The following is a 13,192-nucleotide window of genomic DNA, read 5'->3' as shown; positions in this document are numbered from 1 at the left end:
TATATTTATTTAAATTTTCTTTCATATTATTTTTTCTCTCCTTATTCTTTTCATCATACTTTCTATCCTCATTCTATCATTATATTTTCTCGCTCATCATACTTTCTCTCTTCTCAATCTCTCTCATCTTATCCTCTCTTTTCTTATTTTCTCTTATCACATTTTCTCTTTCTTCATTTTTTTCTCATCACTCTTTCTCTCTCTTTATCCTCTCTGATCATGCTTTCTCTCTCATCACACTCTCTTTCTTTATTTTTTTTCTCATTACACTTTCTTTCTCTTTATCCTCTCTGATCGTGCTTTTCTCTCCCATCACACTATCTTTCTTTATTTTTTTCTTATTACACTTTCTCTCTTTATCCTCTTTGATCATGCTTTCTCTCCCATCACATTCTCTTTCCTTATTTTTTTCTTATTACACTTTCTCTCTCATTATATTTTCTCTCTCCTCAGTCTCTCCCATCACACACTCTTTTCTTATTTTTCTCATCACACTTTCTCTCTCTTCATGCTCTCCCATTATACTTTCTCTCTTATCATATTTTCTCTTTTCTCATCCTCTCTCATTATGTTCTTTCCATCACACTCTCTTTTCTCATTTTCTCTCATACTTTCACTTTCTTTATTCTTTTCCATCACATTTTATATGTCATTATAATTTTTCTCTCAACATTCTCTCTCGTCATATTTTTTCTCTCTTATCTAATTTTTCTCTTATTTTCTTTGATTTATTTCAATAAAAAAATATTCATATAACTAAATATTATTTTTAAAAATAATATTCATACTCATACTCATTTTTATTCTATAATATTATCATTTTTTATTTTTATTTTTATTTTAATTCTTAGGAAAAATCAAACGTCACCTTGACAATTTGAAGCTAATGGGATTTCGGATGATTATTTTTACATGGGTTAATTATGGGTACAAGATTTTGAAAATTTGAAAGTTTCGGGGTAACAGTGAAAATCTTCTCTGCGTTAAACCTACTACCCGTCTTTTCGCCCAATCCTTTTCTGCGCCGGGCGCAGTCTTCTCCGTGACTGACGAGGGACACTCCACCCACAGCCGCTGGCACCTCCTTCCCTTTCGCCTTCGCGAGCGCCCTCTGTAGCGGCACATCGCATCCCCTTCGCTGCTGCCGTCGCGAGGACTTCCTCCTCCGCGCAACCCTCTTTCTTGCGATCCTCGAAGCGACTGAACGCTCCTAGCCGCCCACGCTTATCCATAAAAACCCTAGAAAGTAGTCTTCCTCCGTAATCCTTGAAGCTTCACCTGTCGATCGCCGTGAAAATGGAGGAAATTTGTTGCTGACGGCTTGAATCGAAATCATTCTAGGGTGAGGTAAATTGCTCCCCATTTCTTCAACAATTCGAGATTTAGTGTCGTTATATATATATATATATTGCTGAATTAGGCCGATTCTGAACGCGGTCATAATTCCCTTAACGCAAAAACAATGAGAATGCTTCGAGGTATTGTACTTCAGACATTATCTTCGCCTTCTTTAAGTGAGATCTACAGCTTTGGCCCGTTTAACTACAACATACAAAAACGATGGAAGAAACCAGTAGATTCTGCACAAACCCGTCTGGAGAGCAGAACAATAGATTTTACGTTAGACAAGCTGATGAACCACTTAAAGAAGCTAAGGCAAGCACTGGGAGTTCATGAGTTAATGTCTAAACGTAGGGGTCACTACACGTCTGTCCAGCTGCTCTCGAAATGGAGACATATGAGTGGCTTGAACACGAGTATAGGTTCCTTTCTAAGGAAGTACCCTCACATTTTTGAGGTGTACGTTCACCCAGTTAAGCGAAATCTTTGCTGTAAAACAACACAAAAGATGGTTGACTTGATCACTCAGGAAAGTGTTGTCATCAAAGAAACTGAACAGGATGCTGTTCGGAGATTGAAAAAACTTCTAATGCTGTCCACAAATGGGACTTTACACATCCATGCATTATGGCTTATACGAGAGGAGTTGGGTTTGCCCGATGATTTCAGGAACTCAGTTATTCCAAACTATCCAGATGATTTTAGAGTTGAAGAACCAGATACCTTGGTACTGATATCCTGGGACTCAAGTTTGGCAGAAGCATCAATTGAGAGATGGAGGGAGAATGAATATAGGGAAAAATGGTTGAGTGAACATGAAACTAAGTTTGCTTTCCCAATTCAGTTTCCCACAGGCTATAAGATTGAAAAAGGGATGAGAGAAAAGCTAAAGAATTGGCAGATGCTCCCTTACTTGAAACCTTATGAGAAGAAGGATGACCTCAGGGTTGGCAGTGCTACGCGATTTGAAAAGCGTGTTGTCAGTATTCTTCATGAATTTTTAAGCTTGTTGGTGGAGAAAAGGCTGGCGGTTGAAAGGCTGGCTCACTTCAGAAGAGACCTTAGTATGGAAGTAAATGTGAGAGAGCTAATTCTTAAACACCCCGGCATATTTTACATCTCCACAAAAGGGAATGCCCAAACCATGTTTCTTAGAGAAGCTTACTGCAAAGGTTCTCTTGTTGACCCCAACCCTATTTATGTAGTAAGAAAGAAAATGCTAGATTTGGTATTGATGGGAAGCAGAAACACTGGACAGGTGCAACAGATGGAGCAAATTGAAGAAAGACATAACTTGTTAAGCAATGATTCTCTTATAAATGATTGTAATGATGATTGGTTTCTTCCAACCACTAAAGATACTGTCGAAGGACAAATTATTGATAATCTTGACAGCATTGGCGAGCATTATACTGAGGTAGAGCAGGAATGATTTCCTTTTCAGGAAGTTCCCATGAGTCATACAAAGACCAGAAGGTTTGTTAATTGTCAAGTTTTGAAGGCTCATCTTACCCACACACTATTAATTCATTTTTCTCAAAGCAAGCTTTAACAGTTGGCCTCAGATTATACTTTGCCATTTTATATAAGCTAAACCAGCAAATATCTTTTCATTTCTATTGCTTTGTGAATTAGATAGTTTCAGGGTAGAGTTTATGGATACCATGCCCAAGTAGATAAAGTATACTAAAAGTGCATTATCTTTGCCTTAGTTCATTATTTCTATAGATGGTCATCATTTTTTATGCAAGTGATCCTTTCATGAAAGCCTAAACAAGTTCTGACAAAACTCATTAAACTTTTTCTTTTTGAATATTGATTGAAAAGTGCAACTAACCAAATGTATTCTCATTGGTTATTTTCTCACATTGTATGGTCTTGAGAATGTAATAGGCAACTTGTTGGGCGATAATTTGCCAGACCCTGGAAAATCCTTGTGTGGACACATGTTCCTTGAGGAATTGGGTGCCACTCTGAACTAACAGTTTCTTGGTTATGCCTTTAATTACCCTTTTAATTGATTTAAATTTAGCTCACTAATCATCAACAAAGATATTTTATCTTTCCGTGAACAGAAGAAATTGATATTGATATAATGATTTTATCAGATGTGAATTTGAGGCTTCTTATAATTGCAAGAATTTATTGCTGGATAGAAGTATTTTTTGTCCAAAGACTCCACTCTCGTGCTTAGTATAAAGAAGTATAGCAATTTAGCTTGTATTACACTAAAGTTTAATTTTATAACTTAATAAAAAGCTTACTTTTGATCTGCAAAGTGTAGAATGTATTAAATTAGTCAGCTTTCCCAAGTAGAATTATCATCATATATACAAGAAATGCGGTAGGAAAGATTGTTATTCTTCATTAGTCTGCCTTCCCAAGTAGAATTAGTATCATATAAATAAACAATGAGGCAAGAAAGATTGTTTTCTATATCTAACAGTGGAGGGATAGCATGCACCATCGAGGAACACCCAACAACTCAGCTGCAAGAAGAGGTACAATGTGGAAGTAGAGGGAGAGAGCTCAAAGACAGTCAACACAAGACAGCAACAGTAGCTCACTGATAACTCCTGGAGCAGGAACTAGTTGGTACTCATCTTTTACTGAGACAGTCCAGCAATCTCCACCCATTTCTTTCAAATCGTCTAGCTCTTATTTGCTAAAATCTTCTGATATTAGAAATATAGAAAAGAAAAATTCTGTTCTGAGAGCTGGGTGCATAGCATGTTTAAGTAGATGTCATCATGCTAGAAAATGTCCTAAGCCCATGAGATGCTACCTCTGCTTGACGTCTGGTCAGAAATATAACGAATGCTATCTCCATGAGTTCCTGAATCAAGCAACATGCTTGCCTGAACAAATGGAAGTTCAGAACCATAGGTAGTTCCTCGAACAAGATTTTTTTGTAATCATGAGTTAGTAGAATTCCAGTATATTACCCCTTGCTCATATGGGCTCTTGAGTGTGCGTTCATGGAATTAGTATGATTAGTGTCTTCCTCAATTTGATAAATTCTATGCTATAGTGAGACTGCTGGTAGTTTTTTTTTTTCCTGCCTTTAATACTTTTAAACTACTTACAAGTTCTTGGGGTGTTTGTATTGATTGGAATAATAATCTGGATGATTCACTCTCATTCCAGAACTTATCATTCAATGTAATGAAGATGAGGCTATTCCAAGCACAATCAACTTACAAGTAAATGATTTTAATTTTACAGACAGGATGGAATTCCTTGCTACAGATCACAAGCCTTCAGAGAACCAGCTGTGCTAATTGGAAAAGATCAAACTGACAAGAAGTCTTTCTTGGGGCAGATGTTTTCCTTGGCAAAATTGATAATCAACCTAAATGGCATTCCGAGAACAGTGAGACTAAAATGAACGTTGGGCAAAAGATAAAAGTGCTCCCTTATTATTTTTTTTAAAAGGTTTTTTTTTCTGTGGTAGTTTTTTATAATGTGTTAAAATAAATTTTTATTTATAATTAAAAACATAGAGAGCTTTTTCATATAAAGATTTCTTTACTAATTTGGTTAAAATTATTTAAAGTTATTAAAATTATTTTAAAATGGTTAAAATATTTTAAAATTATTATAATAGCTATTAAGTTTGATCATTTTGAAGTAATTTTAATTTTTAAAGAATTTTTTATATATAAGAGTGGTTTATAGTATGTTTGATTAAATTGAAACAGTAGTTTTAATATATTACAGATAGAATAAAAATATTTCCGAGATTAGATGTGATTTTTGCATATGAATTTTGTAGATGAGGAAGACAATTGAGTTAATCATTGAAGTTGCTTGGCGTTCCGCCGAGTGGACGAACCAAAACTATCACATTGGTAGAGAACACAGCCATTGCCGGGGTGAGGAAGGTTATATGTATAGATGTGTACAATTAGGGATGATAATTTTCTCGGTAGGATATTATATTCAATGAGAATGAAAAAACAATATGGAGAGACTTTTTTTAATCTGATTAAATAAAATAATGACTATGGGTAATTAGGTATAGAGGCGGATTAAGTAGAGTCTTATTCATATCCTATTTGAATACCTGATTAAATATAATTGATATGTATTTTGTTTTTCAGTTTTGTAAACTTTGGGTTTAGCCCTTTAGGATTATGGGTTTAGGAATTAGGAGTTAGGTTATAATATTTAAGTCAAACAAAAAAAAATTAAATGCCAAACACAGGAATAAGAAGCAAGCTCACCTTCCTTTTTGATCATTTTGTTAGAGGGGGATGTATAAAGTGGACAAAGAAAGGAGACGGATTCCAATCGAAAAGATGGGTTCTCGTCTCGAAAAAGAAAGCAGAATCTTGAAAACACTCATATTAACCCCTTCGTAGAGCCAGCCATGTGTATTGTAAGTGATCCAAAGTTGCCCGGAGCGAGCCCCCCACCTAGGAGAGGAGATCCTCTAGACATTTTTTGTGATCCAAAGAATGTTCCCTTTGCATATATTTGTGGGGATACATGATCCTCACTTGTATTTGCCCAACTAGAGGTAAGTTCAGTTGATGAGCCATATGATGGGTATATATATATATATATTTGTTAAATCATAATAATTGAACGATAGTTAAATGAAATAAAGACAATTATTAGTATAAAAAAAATATGATGATTGATATATGTATGTGGATGAATATCTAATTTCTGATAGGTATGAGCATGAAATTTGAAAGTTGGATGGAGATGAGAATGAATTTAATAATGAATATAATAAATAAAGATGGAAATATAAAATCCAACCTATTGTCATTCATTTATACAATCATAAAAACATCAATTTTCTCTGCGGACATGTGTCCTTGGGAAAAAACTACTCTCATTTGACAGTCGGTTATAAACTGATCTCATGATTTATCTTTCTTTATTAGTATTCAAAAATGTACTATAGGTGGTTGCCTAAGCATTGCCTAAGCGCTCGACGGCCAACACTCGTACGAAAAGGTGCTAGGCGTCAAACCTAGGCGGCCCAACGTTGGGCGTCGCTGGACATCGTCATGGAATTTAAGAATTTTTTTATATTTTTTTTCAATTTAAAGCCCTAAATGGCTAAACTCTGTTTGATCTCACAGTTTCGATTGCCCCGGCTGCCTCTCGTCTCCTCCGGAAGAGCTGTAAGTTTTTTAATTTATTTTATATTTTTAATCAATTTTTTTCACCTCCTGCGACCTTTTGGCGTCGCGAGACTCATCTGGGGTTGTTGGACGAGTCGTCGAAAGCTTCTCGCGGTATCGGACGCTTCGCCGAAGGCTCCAGAAGCATCGGGGATGCGTCCAGCGCCAGTGTCATGTTGGCGCTGAACGTGTTCCTGACACTTCTGTATCTGTCGGAAGCCTCCGGCGAAGCGTCCGGTGCCATCGGAAGCTTCCGGCAACTCGTTCGACAACGCCAGATGCATCTAGGAATGCATTGTGCGACCCGTTGCCACCACCATGCCGCGTCGCATTCAGCACTTGATTTTTTTTAAATTTTATTTATTATTTGTTTAATTTATATATTATTTATTTAATTCAATAATTCCTCACTTAAATAGGATAATTTGAATAGACTTTTATACCCTCTAATCAAATTTTCCCAATAAATTATATATAAAAAATATTTAAAATTAAAATCTTTTTTAAACTTTATTAAGTTATTTATATTCTAATAATATCATATTTTAAATTTAAAAATTTTAATAAATATTATTAATTGATTTATATTCTGATATTTTTTTAAAAAAATAAAAAATTCTAATTAATCTTATTAATTCATATAAATTATATTTATATTCATATTTTATATTTAAAATGTTAAAAAAAATTAATAAATTTTATTAATTATTTAATTCATATAAATTACATTTATATACTAATAATATTTTTTAGTGATTTATATTAATAATTTTTACTGATTTATATCCTATAAATTTATTTTTAAATTACTTTTCAAGTTATCACAATTACAATAGCGAGCAATCCATTTTCGACGGCATCTATCACTCAACCTAAATCTGGGATTCTTTGGAGAAAATCAAATGACATTGAATGAGTGTTTGGGATGTTGATTGATCCTAAGAAGCTCGATAAAATTAAAACTAAGTTGTGTAAAAAAATGATGTCGGGGGTAGTGTATAGGATCCTTTGTGCCCGCTAGAGGGGGTGAATAGCGGTTCATCGCGCTTGCGTCGGTTTGCTTCATCTTGATGATGATATGCAGCGGAAATAATGTACAAGAATCACACAACGCTAACAAGTAGATTCATTTGGTATCCACCTCAAGAAGAGGTGACTAATCCAAGGATCCACACATGACACACTATCTCCACTATGAAAACCTCCTTCTCGGTCGCAGCCGGAGGCGGAGAGAAGCCTCGTACAAACTCACACTACAACACAACACTCACACAAGAAAGAGAAATACAAATACAAATGAATTCACTCTCTTCTTACTTACTTGTGCTTGAAATTGCCTCTTGAACCTTGAGAGAACACTCTCAAGAGCCTTCAAGAACTAGCGGTGAAGATCGGAGAAAGTCGCTGAAGATCGCAGCAAAATCGCAGGAAGAAAGTGTTAATACAGTCTGACCTGGCTGTTGTTTTGATGTTGACACTGATTTAAGTTTGTATCAGATATTAATTAAACTCAGATTGATTAATGATCAAGGTTGATCATGTGAAGAGGAAAAGTCTAAGTACGGATACTTGGCACGCGAAGTCGGAGAGGGCTCGGTAGCTCGTTCTCCAGACTAGGTCAGAGAGGGCTCGATAGCTCGTTCTCTGGAACGGACGAAGTCGAAGAGGGCTCTGCAGCTCGTTCTCCAGACTAGGTCAGAGTGGGCTCGGTAGCTCGTTCTCTGGACCGGACGAAGTCGGAGAGGGCTCGGCAGCTCGTTCTCCAGACTAGGTCAGAGAGGGCTCGGTAGCTCGTTCTCTGACCCGGATGTGGAAGTCGGAGAGGGCTCGGTAGCTCGTTCTCCGGACTAGGTCAGAGAGGGCTCGGTAGCTCGTTCTCTGGACCAGGAAGACGTTAGGATTTAGGGCTGGGAAGCTCTAAAACCAACAGAGGCATTAGATCGGTCTGTTGACCGATCCAGTGATACTTTGGCTGTCTGGATCGGTCTGTCGACCGATCCAGTGATACCTTAGTTATCTGATCGGTCTCATAACCGATCAGTAACCACACAGTAGCTCTCTGTGGGTTATCTGATCGGTCTGGTGACCGGTCAGTAAGAAGCGAGACACAGGGGATCAATAGGGGGATCGGTCTGTGGACCGATCCACCTATAGGCTGATCGGTCCACAGACCGATCAGCATCACTCCAGACCGATCAGGATGTGTCCTGATCGGTCCAGATAGCTATGGATCGGTTTGTTAACCGATCCACGACGATGTCGTTTGTCTTCTGCTGTTTCTCTACGATTTCTGATTCATCTGATCTAACCATCTGCTGTAAGCTTTTTTGAGTTACAGATTGCAGGTGTCGTGCCAATGCTTAAATTCAAATTAAGCTCCATCAGAAGAATAAGACCAAGTGCTCTTTCTGCTGTGTTTCGCTGCAAATGGTGCAATTGGAGCGTCAACGTTCACTGGCTGCGATCAGCTTGACTCTTCCTTATTGGTTCGAGCTCAGAGACACCAGTGAAGACCATGGATGGTATTGGTGTGAGTTCAGAGAACCAGATGAGGAGGAAGAGTGATTGGCGACGCCTGAGTTGGTCGCAGTGATTCGATACAGGTGACAGTGATTCGGCTCTGGCTGAAGATAGTAAGAAAGCAGAGGAATAAGAAGGAAGAAGAGAGGTTTGTGTAAGAAATTTTCAAAAACTCTCTGTCGATCATGCAAGAGTGCTGTGTGTTTGAGCTCTTGGCTGGGGAACTTCTTCTGTCTTTGCGCTTTGCTTTCATCGTGGCTGTATGTTTATTGTTCATTTCTCTTAGCCACTAAACTCTGTAAGTCTTGTGCTTCATTTCAAATCTTTTCTGAGACTTTGTGTGGAGAGGTTACTCCACCGAGAAGGAGAAATACTTAGCCGGAATTTGTCCGGGGTGTGATCTATCGAAAGATCAAGGGATTGTCCACCTTACGGACACGCCGAGGAGTAGGGGCAAGTTATCCCTGAACCTCGTACATCCTTATTGTGTTAGTGGTGGGTTGTTTCTTTTCCTTGCATCAGTTTTCCTTTTGCTTATTTCCGCTGTGCTAACAAACTTTTGTGAAGAGATTAATTGAGTTTTTAGAGGAGGCTATTCACACCCCCCCCTCTCTAGCCATCCGAAGGTCCTAACAAGTGGTATCAGAGCAAGGCGCTCTTCATCCGGATTAACACCCTAAAGAGCAAGAAGATGGCTATGAAGGAAGGTTTTAGCACCAATCGTCCACCCTACTTCGACGAAGCGGACTTCCAATATTGGAAGAGTTGTATGGAGTATTATCTCAAGACCGACATCTCCATGTGGTTCTCGGTCAAGGAAGGGTTCACACCTCCGAAGGACGAAGAAGGTAAGGAACTAGAGTCGTCAAGGTGGTCCGCCGAGCAAACTCGCAAAGGACAAGCCGATACCAAGGCGGTGGTCACTCTACAATGTGGGATAGCCAAAGATCAACTTGTCAAGGTAGGTCCATTTGTGAGCGCAAAAGATTTGTGGAACAAGCTCATCGAGCTCCAAGAAGGAACCCGAGACTCTCGGATCGCCAAGAGAGACTTGTTCCTAAACCAAGTACAAAATCTCACCATGAAGGAGAACGAAACGGTAAGTGAACTACACGGGAGGTTCAAAGAGATCATCAATGGTCTTCATTCTGTAGATGAACGCGTAGAGAATCGCGATCTTGTAAGGTACGCTTTCAAAGCCTTTCCGAGGAATGCCTTGTGGTCATCTATGGTAGATGCCTACAAGGTCTCCAAGGACCTTTCAATTGTTAAATTAGATGAATTCTTTTGTGAAATGGAACTTCATGAACTTGCTAACAAGGGTCAAAAAGAGAAAGGTATTGCCTTAGTTGTAGGAGAAAAGAGCAAGGATGGAAGAAGGAAGAAAGAAAAGAAGAAGGAGAAAGAGATTCCTACATCCTCATCCTCCTCCGAGTCCGATGATGAAGGTGGATCATCATCAAGCGAGATGGCAAACTTCGTAAGGAGAATCATGAGAAGGAGCCGGAGATACAAAGGGAAAGGTAAGTCTATTGATCAAAATGTTGATAAGACTAATGTTACGTGTTATGAGTGTAGCAAGAAAGGACACTATCGGAGCGAGTGTCCAAAACTCAAGAAGAAGGAGGAAAGGGCCAAGAAGAAGAAAGCACTCAAAGCTACTTGGGATGAATCCTCCTCAAGCTCATCGGAGGAAGAGAAGAAGGAGAAAAGCACTCGTCAATTAGCGCTCATGGCAAGGGAGGAATCGGATTCCGGAAGTGATACATCAGCCGCGGCTTCATCATCTTCGGATGATGAAGAAGTAACTTCTCCTCACTTAGAAAAATGCTATAAAACTATTGCACATTTATCTACTTTGCTTAAGAAATCAAAAGCTGAAATCAAATCATTAAAAGATGAAGTAGAACACTTGAAGACTCTTAGGGAAGATGAGGTTGATGACCTACATCAAGAGCTTCTTGAGGATGAAAACAAAGCCTTAAAGAGTGAAGTTGAGAAACTCAAGAAAATGCTTGAGAAATTCTCAACTAGCTCTAAGACCTTAGATATGATTCTAAATGCCCAAAGGGCGGTCTACAACAAGGCTGGGTTAGGATATCAACCTAAGGAGTCTAGTTTCATTTCCCTAGTGTCTAGAACCCAATTTCATATATCACATGCTTCTAGGGTTCATGAGACTAGGAAGGGTGTGACCAAGGCATGGGTTCCTAGGTCTTTCATTGTAGATGCATTAGGTCCCAAGATTTGGGTACCTAAAACATCTATCTTTCGTGTCTTGTAGGCATTTGTCAAGGGGGATCATCTATCAACTTAGTTTGTTGATAGTGGATGCTCCAAGCACATGACCGGGGACAAGTCACTCTTTACTACCCTTCAAAATAAAAATAGAGGTAATGTGTCCTTTGGTAATAATGGTAGCCTTAAGGTTATAGGAGTTGGAGATATTCATATATCCGAATGTCTCCAAATCAAAAATGTCCTTCTAGTCAAGGGGATGACCTTTAATCTCCTAAGTGTCAGCCAATTGTGTGATACGGGTTACACAATTGAGTTTCATTCAAGTCAATATTTGGTCAAACACATTGACACACTTGACACGGTACTAGTAGGCACAAGGGTAGATAACATTTATCAAGTATTTTTTAAAAGTGCTACTAATGCCTCTGCTAAGTGTTTCATGTCAAAAGAAGAAGAATCATGGCTGTGACATAGGAGGTTGGCCCATGTGAACATGAAGAATATTCGAAAGCTAGCCAACAAAGGATTAGTGCGAGGCCTACCAAGCATCAAGTACCAAAAGACAAAATTATGTGGTGCATGTCAAAAGGGTAAGCAAACAAAAACGTCTCATAAAGGTAAAAGCGCTGTAAGTACATCTACTGCTTTAGATTTATTGCATATGGATTTGTTTGATTGTAGTAATGTCATTTCTTTGAATGGAAGTAGATATTGCTTAGTGATCATTGATGACTTTACTAGATATACATGGACTTTCTTTTTGAAAAATAAGGATCAAACCATAGATATTTTTGTTTCCTTTTGTAGAAGAACTGAAAATGAAAAATCAACAACAATTAAAACAATTAGAAGTGATCATGGTGGAGAATTTCAAAACCATAGATTTTTAGAATTTTGTCAAGAAAAAGGATATAGGCATGAGTTCTCTACTCCAAGGACCCCACAACAAAATGGGGTTGTGGAGAGAAAGAACCGAGTCTTGCAAGAGGCTGCACGAAGCATACTCAATGAGTACTCACTACCGAGCTACTTATGGGCTGAAGCTGTAAATACCGCTTGCTATGTGCATAACCGAGTATTGATACATAGGTTTTTAGGAAAGACTCCCCATGAACTTTGGTTTGGGAAACCCCCTACAATTAAACATCTTAGGGTGTTTGGTTGCAAGGTGTTTATCTTGAACACCAAGGATCATCTTGGAAAGTTCACGGCTAAGGCTGACGAAGGGATACTAGTCGGGTACTCTCTCATCAGCAAAGCCTATTGAGTCTACAACAATAGGACTAAATTGATTGAAGAGTCCTCGGATGTAGCATTTGAAGAAATTCCTAAATCAAATGATCAATCAAGGGATGTAGGAGAAATTCAATTTGAACTTAGAAATCTAAGTTTAAATGATCAAAACATAAAAAGAGTTGAAATTGACTCCGATGATGATGAGCAAAGGCAAGAGAGGGCTCAGTCTGATCCTTTGCCTGATACTGAGCCCTTGCCTGTGTCTAGTGAGATCACTCATGAGGCACCGCCAACACCAAGGCAATCTAGGATAGCCTCTAGTCATCCCCAAGACCAGATTGTGGGAGACATTCAACAAGGGGTTAGGACTAGATCATTCTTTAGAAATGAGTCTAATGAGGTCGCCTTGATCTCAGAAATCGAACCAAAATTAGTTGATGAGGCATTGCACGATCCTGATTGGATCATAGCTATGCAAGATGAGTTAGGTCAATTTGAAAGGAGCCAAGTGTGGGACTTAGTTCCTAGACCTAAGAAGACCACCATTATTGGAACCAAATGGGTCTTCAAAAATAAGTTAAATCAAAAGGGAGAAGTCGTAAGAAACAAGGCAAGACTTGTAGCCAAGGGCTATAGTCAAGTTGAAGGCCTCGATTATGATGAGACTTATGCTCCCGTGGCTCGATTAGAGTCCATTCGTTTAATGCTAGCTT

At 38.4% G+C, this 13,192-nt stretch overlaps 1 protein-coding gene across 5 annotated transcripts; it reads left to right on the top strand.

Moving 5' to 3' along the window:
* Window positions 1–1,017: 1,017 nt before the first annotated feature.
* Window positions 1,018–4,862, top strand: LOC122024223 (protein ROOT PRIMORDIUM DEFECTIVE 1-like). 5 transcript variants are annotated; one of them, XR_006123381.1, is made up of 4 exons: window positions 1,018–1,342; window positions 1,421–2,817; window positions 3,788–3,936; window positions 4,567–4,862. XR_006123381.1 is itself a non-coding variant. In XM_042582801.1 (3 exons), exon 2 carries the CDS (start codon window positions 1,463–1,465, stop codon window positions 2,771–2,773), a length of 1,311 nt encoding a protein of 436 aa, XP_042438735.1. In that variant the 5' UTR covers window positions 1,018–1,347; window positions 1,421–1,462; the 3' UTR covers window positions 2,774–2,817; window positions 4,567–4,862. The 5 variants fall into 5 exon arrangements, 2 of the variants coding, with proteins under 2 accessions (XP_042438735.1, XP_042438729.1); XR_006123375.1 differs by having other exon boundaries at window positions 1,018–1,347; XR_006123382.1 differs by lacking the exon at window positions 1,421–2,817 and having other exon boundaries at window positions 1,018–1,347.
* The last annotated feature ends 8,330 nt before the right edge of the window (window positions 4,863–13,192 follow it).

This window comes from Zingiber officinale, chromosome 1A, assembly GCF_018446385.1.
Source record: "Zingiber officinale cultivar Zhangliang chromosome 1A, Zo_v1.1, whole genome shotgun sequence".
In the NCBI taxonomy this organism is placed as follows: Eukaryota; Viridiplantae; Streptophyta; class Magnoliopsida; order Zingiberales; family Zingiberaceae; genus Zingiber; species Zingiber officinale.
The sequence above is the reverse complement of the archived record's forward strand: the minus strand, read 5'-3'. Positions and strand labels throughout refer to the sequence as shown.